Below are 17,532 nucleotides of genomic sequence, written 5' to 3'. Positions count from 1 at the left end.
GCTTAACCGAGACACTCTTACCAGACGGTGCTATGAAGTGAACTATAACTTGCATCTGGAGAAGTGAGGTTCTTACCCACGAAAGCTTATGCTCCCAATACTTCTGTTAGTCTCAAAGGTGCCACAGGACCCTCTGTTGCTTATAACTTGTACAGTAGCTAGAGCAAAGTAACATACGTCTTAGTTTAATAAAGAGAATCTGATTTTATGAAGCAACTTTCACGCTTGAGGCATCTCAGTGCACTTCAATGAGTCCTTTTGTGAGCTTCACAATAGCGCACATGCAGCCTCGGACATCAGATGCTGTTAGAGAGGGAATGCTTGCCAGGACACTGGGGTCATTCCAGAACCTTGATCTTTAACCTCCTCTTGGGCAGCTGCCAGAACCAGGCAGAAGGGTCTGAAAAACAACTCCTAACACCGCACCGCACAGGATGCAAACCAAGCCTTTATCTGAGACGTGAACCATCTTTTAGCTAAGAGGAGATAATGCTATTAGCACCAACTAAACCAGACTGGCACCTGTATCTCTGATTCTAAGGCATGCCGCAAATTATGTAATTTAATGAACACTGAAATAATAAAGTATTTATTTTGTATAATGAAGTGTTAGTCATTAGAAACCAAAGGCACATTGGGCATGCTGCTGTGGTTTCTCTTGAAGCCATGCCAGTATCACTCAAGGCTAAATATGTCTGCGGCAGGTTTAGAGTAAGTTCCTAGCCTTGTTTTGATCAGTATGTCAAGTGTTTTAGCTGCCATTTGGGTTTCTTTACATCACACTGTAATTGACTGTTTTCTCAAGGTGCAGTGAAGAAAAAAAAACAGCAAAACTCAGACTCCTTCTGCGAAATCCTCCACTGAACCTGTGCTTCTTTTCTGAAAGCTGATTTTGGTAGCAAAGGGCATTTTGTAAACAGCTGGTGAAAATAGACTGGAACTGAAAGGCAGCTTGCATTAAACTCCACAAGAAAGCCTGCTTTACCCTCGTGTGCTTTCTCTGTAGTGTCGATCAAACCACTTTCAGCTCCCAGGGGAGGCCCTTGGAAAAATAAAGGGAATGAAAAAAATAAAAAAGGCAAATAATGTCCTTCAGAGGCCCGAGTGCGCCGGAGAGCTCTTGGAATGGAGCTGGCTCGCTGCTCCTGCAACAGACATACTTGCCATGCAGACTGCCCCTGCCCGAGCTCAACCCTCTGGGTCAAAGTGAAGGCTCCGCTCCAGCACAGTCCTCGCTTGCCCTTGGTTGTCAATTCTCACCGAGCGATCGGATTGGAGAATACAGGACTGAGCATCCCCCTCCTCCCAGCAGAGCCCATTCTTCAACGTCAGCTCATTGATTTGCAGATGTCAGGAGAGCAGCACAGAGAAACACAGGAGTACAAGGGACAATCAATCACCAAATGCCACAGGATAGGGAGAAATGCACATGGGGCTTTGGATTGGCTTTGCTTCAGGACTATGAGTGTGCTCTTCACCCTCCCCCTGCCTGCAATTAGCTGCCTCAGGGTATCACCAAGGCTAGTGAGGTATCAAGGTCTTGCCTTCTGCAATAGGTCAGGACAGTGTTGGAAGCTGTCAAGCACTGCAAATACTAAATATTCTTAGTCTGTGTGTCTATTGAGGTGAGGGTTTCAAAGAGGGTTCTTCCCAAAGACTTTAAGGGCTGGAGGGGGGAAGCTAAGAATGCGGTGATTTTAAATATCAAGGGAAGAACAGTACTCAGACTGGACCCCAAGAACATAAGAATGGCCACACTGGGTCAGACCAAAGGTCCATCCAGCTCATATCCTGTCTTCCGACAGAGGCCAATGTCAGGTGCCCTAGAGGGAATGAACAGAACCGGTAGTCATCAAGTGATCCATCCCCTGTCATCCAGTTCCAACTTCTGGCAAACAGAGGCTAGGGACACCATTCCTGCCCATCTTGGCTAACAGCCATTGACGGACCTATCCTCCAGGAATTTATCTAGTTCTTTTTTGAACCCTGTTATAGTCTTGGCCTTCACAGCCTCCTCTGGCAAAGAGTTCCACAGGTTGACTGTGCACTGGAAGAAGAAAGACTTCCTTTTATTTGTTTTAAACCTGCTGCCTTACCCCAAAGAGGACCTGTAGCCGTCTGAAACACTTTATGCACACACGCTAGATATTTAAATTGAAATATGAATGCTGGGCAGCGCCAGTGGCCAGCTACTGCTGGGTATTATCATGGGCTCAGTTCCTGCTTGCTCCCTGCAGGAGCTGTGGAGGCAGCATGCTTAGCCCTCAGGGAAGGAATTTTTTTCTGCCATTCACCAGCAGCCCCTCTGGCTAATTAAGGGGCAATGAGGAGGACAGGCTTTGATGGAGGTTTCCTTCCATTCCTCCACATCTGGAGGGATGGTGACTGCGGTCAGGGACTCAAGGGGGAAAGTGTAAAATGAAATCAGCATGGCCTGTAGAAAACTCCCTGGGAGAGTGAAAGGAGTCAGGCACGTCTGTGTCCGACAGCTGAACAGAACAACGATTTCTTGCATTTGCTCATATTTATATATCTCCCAGGTAGCCTTATCAGCCCTGAAGCATACAGAGAGGGCACGGTAGAATATTAAAAGCCTCCGACCATGCCTGCTCATTAGTAATATGTGGGTCCTGATCTTAGCCTGGGGTGGCAGCAGGACTGATTATTGATTTATGCTTCTATAAGAAGTAATCTCAGAAAATGCACACTTCCGTTCCCACTTAAAGCCGGCATCTGCACCTGGAAGCCCAATTATTCACTGATCACTGAGCCTTCTGGCCACAGAGGAACCGGTGCTAGTTAAAGCCTGAGGGCCAAATTCCAACCTCAGCTATACTGGCATTAACTCAAGTATCAGGGGGTAGCCGTGTTAGTCTGTATCTACATAAACAACAAGGAGTCTGGTGACACCTTAAAGACTAACAGATTTATTTGGGCATAAGCTTTCATGGGTAAAAACCTCACTTCTTCGGATGCACCTGAAGAAGTGAGGTTTTTACTCACGAAAGCTTATGCCCAAATAAATCTGTTAGTCTTTAAGGTGCCACCAGACTCCTTGTTGTTTTTGTACTGGCATTAACGTTGAGTAACTCCACTGACCAAAGCAGACTTAGGCCTTGAGGCACCAGCACCTTGAAATGCACAACTTTAATCTGCTGATCTGCATAGCTCTGCATGGAGAGGGGGACTGCATGGCAAAATATCCCCCCTCCCCTGGCCCCTATGTATTAAAAGGGGAAGTGTTTGGCACTGTTGTTTATTGTACTTTATCCCCTTCGATATTTTATTTGCTTGTTGAATTCCCACATCACTTCCCAGAAGAGCTTGAACTGATGAGTTATAAGGTGTATTGCAATGACAGCCTAAGCTATCCTGAACTCCTCCCCTCACAGGCTCTTTGGCATTACAACGAGGGGTATTTTTTAGGCATAGTCAGGCATTCTCAGGTTGGGTTTATTTTATCTTGCATGGTGCATTTCCAACTAGAAGCTGGGCCCAAATCTCCGAGCCATGCTGTCTGGAAAGGGCTCAGAGTAGCAGGAAGTGACCAACAAGCAAAGGAACCTGGGATAGAGGTTAGAAGCTTTCCAGGATTTTCCATGTTATAGTGCCACCTTAATGTCCATCCTGTTTCAGCTCAGCTTAAGGGAATATTTTCCCTAGCTCTGAGAATTTCAGACTTTCTAGGAGCACCGCCACCTGTAGCACACCTGGAATGTGAATGCCAGAGGCCTGACAAAGGATGGCCACTTCAGAGTCCAGTGCTCAGGCTCCCTTCATCTTCTCTTCACCTATTTCTGTCAGCCTCGCTTAGATCATACGTTCTTATCAGACGGCTGCCTACTCACCAGTCTACTGGATGGGGCTGTCTCCAGGGAAGAGGATATGCCTCTCCTCAAATCACACTTGGTCTCAACGCTTGGCACATTGCTCAGGAAGTGATATTTACACACTTTGGGTAGAAGACAAACCCCTCTCTCTACCTTAGGGTCTTCCACAGGACCCATCACCACAGTAGTTAGGTTGTTAATTGAATTAAAGCCTGGACACAAGCGATCTCCCAAATTCTTCTTCAGGACTAACCTTAGGGGGCTCTACAAACAAACAGCACCATCACAAGGTGGCAAAGGCAATCCCAGGTGGAAACAGACTAAAAGTGTTCTTCTCCCTTCGCAGACACACATCTCTCTGCTACAACCACTTTCTTCCCCTTTAAAACTGCTGCCCATTGGCATTGCCAAGGTACCACAGCACAGCAAAGCACCAGGCCCGGCGCTTCCTATATCTGCAGAAAAACAACACTCTGATCGGATGAGGACAGTCTGCTTACCACCACCTTTCCTAAGGGACTCTGAAAAGTTTCAATTTTGCTAACTCTCTCCCATTGTGGCCTAGAGTAGAGCCCTGCCATCCAGTCTAATCTTGATGAATTTACTAATGTTTGTAAAGAGCTTGGAGGATGAAAAGCAGAGCTTGCATATAAATATCAAGTATTATTTTCTTAGTCTCACCTGGGGCTCTAGAAACTCTAACGCCAGCATCATACCATGTGATATAGCACAAGACATTGAGTGTGAGTGTATTTAACACAGAAAAGGGCTACTGCGAGCTACGGAATATGGTAATACAAAACAAACGTTAAGTGTTTGAGGCAATGCATTGCTAAGGTACAGTATGTTACAAAACAAGCGAGTAAGTTGTGTTTTCATCTTTCCTGATCCTAAATTAACTCTGTTATTATTCTGTGTGTCGTGCCCCGGTTTGATAGCATGTACCTCCTAGCGTCACCAAGGAGCATAGGTAATATTACGGATTATTAGCCATTTAATAATCAAACAAGTTAAAACCACCCAGAGAAGCTGCTTTGCCCCAGATTTAATATTCAGTTCAAAGTCTTTTTAACGAGACAATTCATGACCTGTATGTAGCCAAAAGCTAAACAGGCTGGAACTGTTTAAGACCCGGTCTCCAAACTTACTCTAATTAGAATGCCTGGGGTCTTGCTGATGAATTGCAAAGCCAACACACACTCCCCGCAGGCTCACCTTCTGAGGGTTGAACTCGGGTAGCATGATGCACGTAGCTCCCACCCAAAGAGGGCACAGCAACTTATTGATCACTCCATGGACATGGTGTAAAGGCAGCACGTGCAAGATAACATCGTCCTTCGTCCACTCCCATTTGTCAACCAGCCCTGTGACCTGGGAGGAAAAAATAGAAAATCCAGCATTAGGATAAGGTGGACCACCAGCTGAGACATAGAACGGAGCTCTAACCACAGAGAAAGCGTGGCTAATTCAAGAGCCCAGCTCCAACCCTAGCTCTACTGTTTAAGCTGGTAGCAGCATGTCCCGGCCTGGGCTAGTTTCTGGGCCTTGAATGTGAAAAACATAAATTCAAGGGATTCATGGGAAAAAATAGGTGTCAGAATGAAAGTGACACCAGTAAAAAGCAGATGAGAACCCGCAAGGTGGAAGACCTACACCCCCTTTGATCAATGCAAGGAAAGTGGGGTCTCTTCTTTGAGACCAACAGGAGAAAAGCACCTATCATAAAAATAGAATTGAATGGGAACATTCTGTGTATGTATATACATACATGCACCTATAACTCCATCCGTGTTGCTAAAAATTAGAAATTAATTGCTGCTGTTTAGGTAGGACCTACACTATTATTAACCTGCTGTTGCACAACCAGAGTCAGCAGAAACAACAGTTATCTAAGAAACTTTGCTGACACCTTTGATAATGCTGCTGACAAAAAGAAGCTGACCTATGCTCGCTTATTAGAATCCATGAGAAATTGAAATTGGGGGCAGGAAGGCAATGGTCCATAAATAGAAAAGAAAATAAACCCAATACTGGGAAAATACTAATTTTAAGCTTCCAAAAGAAAAACATTATTCTCAAGCACTAGAGTTTGGGCTCTTTTAGGCAGGACAATGCCTTTCCGAGCCTAACCTTTGCAGTCAAAGAGGTCATTTCCAGCTTGTCTAAAAAGAAAAGATATCTGAACAGTGCTTGTCATTCGGAATTCCATTCCCCTTACCGTAGTGGGGAGGCAGATTTCATCCAGCCACTATAACCCTGGTGTTCTGCACCAAACTGCCAAACACAGCCACTGTTCCATCTGCCTTCCAAATGATCTGAACGCTTGTGAGGAAAGAGTCTTTCCACAATACAGTGAAGCCCTTGTTCTCTCTGTCTAGGCTCTTATATTGCCCCCCTCACCACAGTAGCAGAGCATCTAGAACCATTTTAGTCCGATACCACATCTTTGAGGTGCAATGTATTTATTCCCCTTAATGGTGCGATTTTATCAGCTGCAGGCAGCGATACCAAACTGGCAAGGCAATCAGCACACTCCTTTAGACTTCTAACTCTTTTTGGCTCAGATAGCTAATGGATTTTTTGCCTTGGGGATAGATAGCTAAATAATGCACAGACTTTACATAATAGTGACGTGCTGGATCAAATTATACTTCAGCGAGGGGCATGGATACATTTTTAAAGTCATTTTGCAGGAAAGCAACCAGTAAAAAAGGCAACTTAGAGAGTCACTATCACCCCTCCAGGAAAATAGCTGCCCACTCACCCTAGCCTAAGCCACAGTGCATACATACCGGTAAAGATTTTCAAACGTGACTAATGGGTTTGGGTGCCAACCTGAGACACTTTAGAGGGGCCTGGATTTTCAGAGTGCAGTTGCTCAAGCTGCACACCCAACAGGAAGCCCCCCAAATCACTAGTCACGTCTGAAAAAACCTGACCTCCACTAACGTGCCATTCGTGTATGATGAGGGAAGTATCACTTACCACAGCCTGCACATTCTGATGGGTACTAAGGACACCTTTTGGTCTTCCTGTAGTCCCACTGGTGTAGATGATCATGGCTCCTCTATTTTTCCACTCGGGACAGTCAATGGCCAAGGGGAACGCTTCCACAGTCTTATCATTTATACATCCATCGCTACCAGAGTTAACAAGTGGCAGAACGGGTATTCCCAGTTTCTCAGCACTAGGGGTTATGTTCCTCATATACTCTTCCGTGGCAATGACTAGACTACTCTGGGAGTCTTGGATGAAATACTCCAGTTCCTGCACTGGGTATTTCCTGTACAGGGGAACAGCTATGCCTCCACTCATCCAGGAAGCCCACTGGGCAATCACATATGAGGCATCATTTGGGCATAAAAACGAGATCCGCTTCTCCTTTAGGTCTCCACTGGAACATCTGAGCACTTCACAGATTTGCTGAGACAAGTGGACACTTTGAGTGTAAAGGTCCCTGTACGTGTGCTCTCCATTTTGATCAATGATGGCAATTCTATCACCAAAAGCCAGAGCTCTAGTGAAGACGGGGGTAACCCTACCACTGAATGGTGTTCTTGTGGTGTGCACGCCTTTTCTGAAGTGTCCAACATTCCTCCGTCCACAGGCAGGCCACCTCCAGCGGTGTACACCGTGAACAAGACATCGCATGGGCAAATTCACATGGCAAAATATCAAAGAGCCCAACATTCTGCCAGCATTTCTTGATCAGACTCGATGCTGTAGAGAGAAATTATATGAACCAATAAGCATGGAGTGGGAATATCCAGGAATTTATACAAAATATTCACACAAAGGAAAAGGGGGTAGCTTTCATTCTAGGCCTGTTTAAGTGCTAGGCCCCATCTACACACGCAGGAAGACAGCCCAACGCACTCACAGTGGAATCTCTAAAACACAATCTCACTTAAGACAAAAATGAACATTAAAAAAGCATTTATTTTCAACAAGTGAGTTTAGCACAGTAATTAATGCTTCCTGATGCCGTCCTGTAGCAACTCAACACTTCCAGTGACCGAAGAAAATAAGCAAAGGAGGCCTGTCTACCCTTCTGATCTGATTGATCGATCATCACAGGTATTGTATCAGGCACAAGGTTCTGCCCTACATGACACAACATTAACCGAATGGGTACAACAGCCGGAATAGGCGGAAACAGCACACAGTCTGGGCAGCCACCATACGGTACAGGCCAGGCAGTTGGTTTTCCAAGTGAAAACAAGCAAGCAAGCAAATACCCACCATTATTGACCTGTGGGATTTGTTACAGCATTTCTGAATAAAGCGTGGATAGCAGGAAACGAACAGCATTGACTAGAGCCAGGCAAGGGGTCAGCATGAGCTCAGCTGGATCTCCCCCCACCCCTCCGCCAGAGCTCTACCCGTACAGTGCTATCCTAACCGGGAGCGCACCCCACCACTGAAATCCTGAACTCTCCTAAACAGTGTGTGTGAACCATGGTAAATTGTATCAAGGTTCAGCAATGTAGAAAAACATCCACTAGGGACTTGGGATGAAGCAACAGTCCCCACCGTTACGGGGGAAGATTATGGGCTGGCGTAAGAGTTACGCATTCTGCTCCAGTGCATAATGACATTAAAGTCCACTCTCTCGTGGAAGAAGTGCAGAAAAAGACTCTCTTGTTTTTACAGCCATGGAGACAAATGTTAGGAATGTCTAAATGCTATTCATCAGCCACTCCTTTTTAAAGCAATGTTTGTGCTACCGTCGTGGCTGCAGCTTGTCATTCCTCCCGTGGCAGGGCAGAGTGACAATACACTGGGAGCATCAGGAAGAAACTGCTACAGAAGGGTGCGGGAGAGACTGGGTAGAGGGTCTCCGGAGCCCTGTCCAGGGCAGTGCCAACACTGGAACGGTGCTTGTGAGCTGGAGCAGCAGGCCCAGGAGGAAGAAAGGGAAGACTGATTGGTTGACGCTGTCCTGAGCCACACACTGATCGTCACAGACACCCAGCCAAGGAGAGGAAGAAAAATAACGAAAGGGCTATGGCAAAGGGCAGGAGAGAAAGGACTTTATGTTGCTTCTTATGTAACAGTGACTATTAAAGTTTAACTCAACAAGTGAAGTATCCTTAAAGTGAAACTAAAACAAGCCAATTTCTGTCCAAATGCATCTAAACTTTCATTTCACAAAAAAAGGAGTGCTACATTCAGTGATGGGGTTTCCTTGACAAGGTCAATAGCCATTTGACTTTATAGGACTTCTAAAAAATCTATTTATTGCAACAGCTTACAAAACACAGCTCCCCATAGCAGGAAGTAGCAGAAACAATAAACAACCGGAGAATTTGTTTGACAACTATCAATGTAAGATCCAAATGATTTACAGCTCAACTGTGCTTGGCACCAGCTCAGATGCCCCTGTTGCTAACACCTCCTGAGAGCGATGGATTTTTATTTAGTTTTTGCACAGATGCAGCCGTGCGCTTTCCTGTCTCTCTCATCCACACTAATGAAATTTCCCAAATAAGAAACTTGTTTGCACATATTTTGTTTGCGGAACAACCTCAATTTCTATTTCCGCAACGAAGCCCGTGATTTAGTGCAGAAACATCTGAAAGCGGGCTTTACACTAAGAAGTGTGGTCACTGCATGCACATGACACACACCAATGAAATGGAAAAAACAAACAGGTGACACTAGCATGACATCTTTCCATTTCTCACGTTCCTCTTTACAGATACATTTAAAAAAAGAAAAAAAGACAACACAGACTGTTAGCAAAACCAGAATCACCTCTGTCTAACTAGTAGCCCCAAGGCCAGGTTGCTGGTGAGAGCACACACGAAATGTTAACAGGGGTGTTAATTGGAACTGACTGCATTTCCACTGTGCCACTGAAGAGCAGAGAGTTCCAAGCCAGTGTGGTTAACTACACTTGGCTTAGTTGGTTTCCCCTGTAAAGCTCAAAGAGCCAGGTTTTAGCTGCCTCTCCGAGGCTGCAGCTTCAGAGACTTACCTCATCCTCTTTTCACCACAGTGCCAGTGCAGATTTAAAGGAACATTAAGCAACAGCAGCTTTCACTGGTCCTGTACATTTATGGGCTTCACAGAACTCGTGACACCTGTGTATAGCATTACAGAAGTGCTGGATGTGCTAGTGTGGCAAGGGCCGAGGCAGATTCCTTTCTTTTACGTTTTTCAGGGAGCTACACCAGTAACAGGAATCAAATTTGAGTATACAGCTGAGTAAGACGTGCTGCCGTGGGATGGGGACTGAAGGAGCAACACAGCAAGTCAATGCACTAGCTTTTGTCTTTGGAGACAGGTTCAAACCCTACCCTACTCTGGCTAAGGTAACAAGCGAAAATACATTTGGTGGTTTCACCCCAGCTCTTGACATCACAAAGCCTTGCAATGAGCGGCAGAGAAGACAGTGGTAATTACGGGCAACTGTGGGATCCAAATACTATACACAATAAAGCATCACCACTGTTGAAGGTGGGGAGGGGAACACAATCCCAAACCAACTAGGACTGGCCAGAGAAGCAGGAACTATACAATTAACAAATTGATATATAAGGAGTTAACAGTCTTCCTTCATCCTAGACAGCTTTTCCATCCCCCAGCTCCCCAGTCCAATGCTTTACTCAGCCAGAAATTACATTTCTAAAGGTAGGAAAACAGGAGCCAGCCTCACATCTCTCAAATTAGGAGTAAAAAACAAACACAGGTGATCTCAGAATGCTAATGGAGCCACAATACAATGCAAAGTAACTGGGTAACTGTCACAGATTTATCAATGTCAGTTCATTTTCCAAGACACTAATAACCATGTATTGTTCACATCTGACCACTAACAATATGTAGACTAAATGGTAGTATAAATCCTCTTAGGAAACCTGCTGGGATTTAAAGTGGAAACCTGTCACTTATTTCAGATGATGCTACCGTGCAGCCTTTCAGGAGGAAAATAACATACTGGTTAAAATGAAATTAAGCATAGCATTAAAATAACTGGTGGATTATTTCCTTGCAAGCCACAGCTTCTCTACAGATGCCCTCACATTATTTACAGTTTTACCCGTATTCTTCCTCTTGCACAACACACACCATAATCACTCTTCTCTTTCGTATGCTGAAGCACGGCCGCTTCTGAAGGAGCAAAAAAGAGAACTGGCTCAGCAACTTTAAGCTATAAAAACCCATTTTACCATCAGTTTATGATTCAGATGTATACAGAAAACACTGCCCATTGCTTTAGATCGGGGTAGGCAACCTATGGCATGTGTGCCAAAGGTGGCACGCGAGCTGATTTTCAGTGGCACTCACGCTGCCCGGGTCCTGGCCACCGGTCCGGGGGGCTCTGCATTTTAATTTATTTTTAAATGAAGCTTCTTAAACATTTTAAAAACCTTATTTACTTTACATACAACAATAGTTTAGTTATATATTATAGAAAGAGACCTTCTAAAAATGTTAAAATGTATTACTGGCACACGAAACCTTAAATTAGAGTGAATAAATGAAGACTCGGCACACCACTTCTGAAAGGTTGCCGACCCCTGCTTTAGATGTTTGAAACTAGACCACACAAAACCCCAGAAGATATCTTCCAGGACACAATCTTGCTCTGATCTCTGGGAATGGACAAGGTGACAAAGTAACATAGGTTTGAGGCATCTCTAGCACCTATGACTGTTGGAGACTGGATACAAACTATCACGCAGCGACCTCAGTCATTCCTAGGCCCTGAGTCACCCCTCAACCATCTCTAGGAAGAGTGGTCCAGCTACACCCTATGAAGAAAGATCATGCCAGTGCACAAATTCCCTCACTGCTAAGAAATTTATCTCTTGCTTAAAATTTTCCTAAATCATTCCTCGCTATTCCATCTCTAATTCACCCCTCTTTCAAATGTGTCTCTACAAATCCCCATTATCTAATCTCACTTTGGTCACAGTATAAATATATCTGTAATTATAAAAACACACTAGATGACTTGAGCAACACTCTTTTTGCTGAGCTAGTCAAAGGGTCTGATCCTGACCTCAGACACGTGGTTATCACTGCATCTCTTCCAAGATCAGCTCTTGCCACTGTAACTAATCTTGCAAAAGGAGTGTGCCCCATTGTCCCAGAAAGCATAATCAAACCAGAAGCGCACACAGACCACCAGATAACATTCTGCAGGTTGTCTACCTCTGCATCACCTGATGGAGTTAGCGTGTGCTGCTCTGAAGTGTGTGAAAAGACCGCTTCCATCAAACTAACAGAAACTCACATCTGTTGTCTGCAGAAAGACCAGATGCTTTCAAACTTCCTAACTTTCCAAACAGCTCTGTGTCAGCACTTCCATCCAGAAATTTAGACAACTCAACAAATCCCAAAGGACTACTATTCAATGTGGATCAGGAAAATGAGGGAGTATTTCCCCCAGATAGAGGAGAAGGAAGATGTGGGTGGGCATATTGTGACTGGAGGAAGTGGTTTCAGGGTGGTGGGATTTATTTAAAGAGGTGTGAAAAACTTCAAAACAGTTTGTATTTTCAGTGTTACTGTTTGTTTCCATAGTTTATTTGCATGGAAGTCAGGCCCCCTGAGGCTGGTGTATCCCCCTCCATGCAAGCACTGAGCACATGCACTGTGCCAATCTGCACACCCTCCACTCCCCAGAGCATATAGATAGCACCAATTGCACCCCACAACCCCCCCACAAACAGATGGACAACCCCCCCCCCCGACCCTCTAGTGCACATGGACAGCACCGATCAGCAACCACACTGACCCCCCAGCACCCAACCAGCAGGACGTGGAAAACTGAAGGCCGCAGCCAGATGCAGCTGCTGGAGCAGCCCACCCCCAGGAGGGGTGCGCAGGCACGTCTGGGGAGGCAGCCCGGGGGCAGAGGGCATTAGGGAAAGGCACCGTGGGGAAGATGGGGCTGGGAGGAGGAGGTGGCGGGTTGGTGGACAGGCACCCTGGGGAGATGGGGCTCGGGCAGGTGCCCTGGAGAAGGTGGGGGGTTGGACAGGCACCCCAGGACCAGGGTGCGCTAGGGAAGGGCACCCTGGGGAGATGGGGGAGGGTGCCCCAGAAGAGGTGGGGAGGGGGGTTGGTGGACAGGCACCCCAGGGCCGGGGGGGGGGCACGCTAGGGAAGAGCACCCTGGCGAGATGGGGGCGGGGTTGGGGCAGGCACCCCGAAGAAGGAAGGGGGTTGGACAGGCACCCTGGGGACGGGGGGAGCGCTAGGGAAGGGCAACCTGGGCAGATGGGGGAGGGCGCCCCGGAGGAGGTGGGGAGGGGGGTTGGACAGGCACCCCGGGGCCGCGGGGGCACTAGAAGAAGGGCACCCTGGGGAGATGGGGGCACCCAGGGGAGATGGGGGCAGGGCTGGGGCGGGTGCCCAGGAGGAGGTGGGGGGGTGGGTGGACAGGCGCCCCGGGGCCGGGGGGGGCGCTAGGAAAGGGCACCCTGGGGAGATGGGGGCAGGGCTGGGGAGGGCACCCCGGAGAAGGTGGGGAGGGGGGTTGGACAGGCACCCCGGGCCCGGGGGGGGGGGGGGCGCTAGGGAAGAGCAGCCTGGGGAGATGGGGGAGGGTGCCCCGGAGGAGGTGGGGGGGGTTGGTGGACAGGCGCTCCGGGGCCGGGGGGGGCGCTAGGGAAGGGCACCCTGGGGAGATGGGGGCAGGGCTGGGGAGGGCACCCCGGGCCCGGGGGGGGGGCGCTAGGGAAGGGCACCCTGGGGAGATGGGGGAGGGCACCCCGGAGGAGGTGGGGGGTTGGACAGGCACCGCGGGCCCGGGGGGGGGGGCTCGGGAAGGGCACCCTGGGGAGATGGGGGAGGGCACCCCGGAGGAGGTGGGGAGGGGGGTTGGTGGACAGGCACCCCGGGCCCGGGGGGGGGGAGGGGCTCGGGAAGGGCACCCTGGGGAGATGGGGGAGGCACCCCGGAGGAGGTGGGGGGGGTTGGTGGACAGGCGCTCCGGGGCCGGGGGAGCGCTAGGGAAGGGCACCCTGGGGAGATGAGGAGGGGCTCGGGAGGAGGAGGTGGGGGGGGTTGGTGGACAGGAACGCCGGGGCCGGGGGGGAGGGGGAGCGCTAGGGAAGGGCACCCTGGGGAGATGGGGAAGGTGCCCCGGAGGAGGTGGGGGGGGGTTGGTGGACAGGCGCCCCGGGGCCGGGGGGGGGCGCTAGGGAAGGGCACCCTGGGGAGATGGGGGCGGGGTTAGGGCGGGCACCCCGGAGGAGGTGGGGGGGGTTGGTGGACAGGCGCTCCGGGGCCGGGGGGGGCTAGGGAAGAGCACCCTGGGGAGATGGGGGCGGGGTTAGGGCGGGCACCCCGGAGGAGGTGGGGGGGGTTGGTGGACAGGCGCTCCGGGGCCGGGGGGGGGGGGGGCGCTAGGGAAGGGCACCCTGGGGAGATGGGGCGGGGGCGGGGCTGGGGCGAGGGGGTGGCGGCCGGGCCTCACCTGCCGGGCCGCGTCCCGCGGGGTCGGGTCCGTCCGGGAAGTGGGTCCCCGCGGAAACCAGGCGCCGCCGCCGGCGGTTCCGGCGCGGGTGGACCCAGCACGTGGAGCCGAGGGCCGCAGCTGAGCGGGGCTGGAGGAGGGGGCGCGAACCGCCCCAGGCCCTGGCATCGGGTGACACGCCCCCGCCTGTGATGTCACTTCTATGTGACGTCACTACTGTGACATCACAGCCCTTCGAGGGTGGGGCTGGCATCACCTTGCAGCCCCACCAAGGGGGACCAGATGTCCGGATTTTATAGGGACAGCCCCAATGTCCAGGGCTTTGTCTTACAGAGGCGCCTATTACCCCCCACATCCCCCTGTCCTTATTTTTCACACTCGCTCTCTGGTCGCCCACGTTACATCACAATGAGCTTCTGCAACCTGCCCGCCGGCCTGAGCCCCTCCGAGACCGTCCCAGGGCAAGTCACTTTCTGGGGTAGAAATTTCTCCTGCCAGTAATGCCCGATCAGGAGCCTTCCCCCACCCTTGAGACATGTGTGCAGTGACCATTACTGTTTGTATTATGGTAGCATCTAGGAAAACCAAGCAAAGACCAGGGATCTATTGTGCCAGACCCTGTGCCCCCATGTAACAAAGAAGATGGTCCCTATCCCAGAGAGCTCCCCATGTACATGGCAGGCAGACAGGATGCAGCAGCTGAATAAAACAGACAAATGGGGGCAGAGGATGAGCCTCCATGGGAGTGACCCGGTCCTAGACCCCACAAGTTTATTGAAAATGGTTTCTAAGTGGAATTGTTCCCAAATCCCAAACTTGCATTCAAGTTTCTGGGGAGGCTCATAGAGATGTAAAGGGAATACCTGAGAACATATCCTGCCCTGCAGATGTGATGGCCGCTGACATACCGGGAACTGAAGTGGGCCATCCAGAACTAAAAACACAAGCTGTTAAATGGCTTGAACTAAAGCTAGCAGGGTGGGGCTGTAACAAAACTCAGATCCTCTGTGGACTGGGAACAGAATGGCATCTGTAAGACACATTTACAAGTGGATTAAATAGAGAAGCAGTGGCAGGTGTCAAACAATGGAGGTGAAAACCACAGTGTAAAGACCCAGTGCAAAGCACGTGCGAAGGAGAAGCAGACAGCCAAGAACATGGGAAATCGACCTGGAGAGTGTAAATTTGACAACGTTGCACCTTGGAGAAGGTGCAACATGTTAACTATTCAACTCTGCTAACACTAATCCAAAAGCAGTGCAGAACCCCCCCCCACCCCCCACTCAAATAACAATTGGAGCTTTTCCTCGTTAGGGCACAACTTTTATACTAGCATCCTTCGACACACCGAACTTTTATTTTAATCACAGACCCTCGAAACTCCACCTTTTACTTTTTCCAGGCAGGGAAACAATCTTAGCAAGCAATGGTGGCAGGCCGTCTGCGTATGCAAGGCACACATTGCATGCCCAAGCCAGCTGTGCCCAGGGGATGATTCTGTCCAGTCCCCGAATGTGCACGGAGGACACCATTTTGTAGAACAACCTCTCCTGCACCGTATGTGTGAGGTCACCTGGAGAACAACATTTTTCATGCAAGCATGGAATTGCATGCCTGACTACAAATGTCATGGAATGCCAGTGGCAAGCAGAGCAAACAACATTACAGGTGCCACCATATGCCATGCAGGGTTGGGAGAATGAGGACGTCTTCTAAACAGAATCTTCCTACTTCAGCAAAGCTAACAGGTGTTTATATTTTACTAAAATGATCTGTACAAATCAAATCAAATGCTAACTTTGCAGTCTCTTTTGGGAGCCCTCTGTGTGGTGCTTTGCAGATCAAGGACTCACTGTTGGTAGCCTGTTGCCACGTTGACAACTTCACTCCTCTGGCACAATGGAACTACAGTTAAGGTAAGTTTATTTGTGCAGGAGACAGTGCTTTTTGCAACATGGGGGAATGAACTCCCCCAGGAACTAAGGACCATCACAAAACTTCCACTCCTAGGACAAGGTGCATTCCTTTGGCCTTGGCTTCTCTAATGTAAACATAGAGTGACATATGCATCTGTGGGTATATAGAAATTAGAAATAATGCACAAATGGTATACTGTATCTAATAAAACAATTCCAAACCAATCCACTGTACATACTTCTCCTCTAGGGGAGAGGATGAGAGAACAAACACGTCACAAATATTAGTCACCCTGCTTAATACATAGCTGGAAGATACTAGATCAGGGGTTGGCAACGTTTGGCACGCGGCTCGTCAGGGTAAGCACTCTAGCGGGCCAGGCCAGTTTATTTACCTGCTGACGCGGCAGGTTCGGCCGATCGCGGCCCCCACTGGCCGCGGTTCGCTGTCCTGGGCCAATGGGGGCGGCGGGAAGCCCCGGCCAGCACATCCCTCACCCGCGCCGCTTCCTGCCGCCCCCATTGGCCCGGGACAGCGAACCGCGGCCAGTGGGGGCTGCGATCCGCCGAACCTGCCGCGTCAGCAGGTAAATAAACTGGCCCAGCCCGCTAGAGTGCTTACCCTGGCGAGCCGCGTGCCGAACGTTGCCGACCCCTGCGCTAGATACTACAGTGATGAGTGCAGTATTAAAAACCTACAAAAACCAGAATAGGATAGAATACACAGTCTCCCACACACACTCCCTCACTCAGTCTCCAAGAATACAGACTGCAGCCAGATCTCATGTTTAACAATTGAGATTGCACCTGACACCACAAACAATCTCATGGATACATTTTATATGTAGAGAGAGATAGAGACAGAGACAGAGACAGAGAAGCAGCAAGAGTCTAAGTCACATGCAAATATTTATTCTTTTTACAAATGTCCCTCACTGGATCTGAGTAAGTGCTAGTCGGCAGGGCCGGCTCCAGGGTTTTGGCCGCCCCAAGCAGCCAAACTCCCCCCCCCCCCAAAAAAAAAGCCGCGGCCGCGATCGCGATCTGTGGCGGCAATTCGGCGGGAGGTCCTTCACTCCGAGCCGGAGTGAGGGACCGTCCGCCGAATTGCTGCCGAATACCTGGACCTGCCGCCCCTCTCCCGACCGGCCGCCCCAAGCACCTGCTTGAGAAGCTGGTGCCTGGAGCCGGCCCTGCTAGTCGGTGTGAGTAAGGGCTGCAGAATCTGGCCTGTCTCTCATTCTTACTAGATCTACTCCCAGTGAGTCTGTCAGTTACTTCTGCTTTATTGACACAAAACCATTTTATGTTGGTTAGCCCTGCAGAGCCAATCCAGCTCAAGGCAGGTGAC

The 17,532-nt window shown here is 49.4% G+C and overlaps 1 protein-coding gene across 10 annotated transcripts in view; it reads right to left on the bottom strand.

Moving 5' to 3' along the window:
• The window catches only part of ACSF3 (acyl-CoA synthetase family member 3), a 112,315-nt gene extending 97,848 nt beyond the window's left edge, over window positions 1-14,467 (bottom strand). Inside the window, exons 1-4 of one of the 10 annotated variants that reach the window (XM_065567668.1) lie at window positions 14,266-14,467; window positions 10,876-10,946; window positions 6,816-7,550; window positions 5,046-5,201 (exon numbers count right to left, since the gene is read on the bottom strand). In XM_065567668.1, the coding sequence (XP_065423740.1) occupies window positions 5,046-5,201; window positions 6,816-7,520 (861 nt within the window). In that variant the 5' untranslated portion in view covers window positions 7,521-7,550; window positions 10,876-10,946; window positions 14,266-14,467. Of the gene's footprint in view, window positions 1-5,045; window positions 5,202-6,815; window positions 7,551-10,858; window positions 10,947-12,579; window positions 12,887-14,265 lie in introns of those variants that run through there. The other 9 variants (XM_065567669.1, XM_065567670.1, XM_065567671.1 and 6 more) reach the window with 9 other exon arrangements.
• Between the last annotated feature and the right edge of the window lie 3,065 nt (window positions 14,468-17,532).

This window comes from Chrysemys picta, chromosome 14 (assembly GCF_011386835.1).
Source record: "Chrysemys picta bellii isolate R12L10 chromosome 14, ASM1138683v2, whole genome shotgun sequence".
Taxonomy (NCBI): Eukaryota; Metazoa; Chordata; order Testudines; family Emydidae; genus Chrysemys; species Chrysemys picta.
Note: the sequence above shows the minus strand (reverse complement) of the source record. Positions and strands in the feature narration are given on the sequence as shown.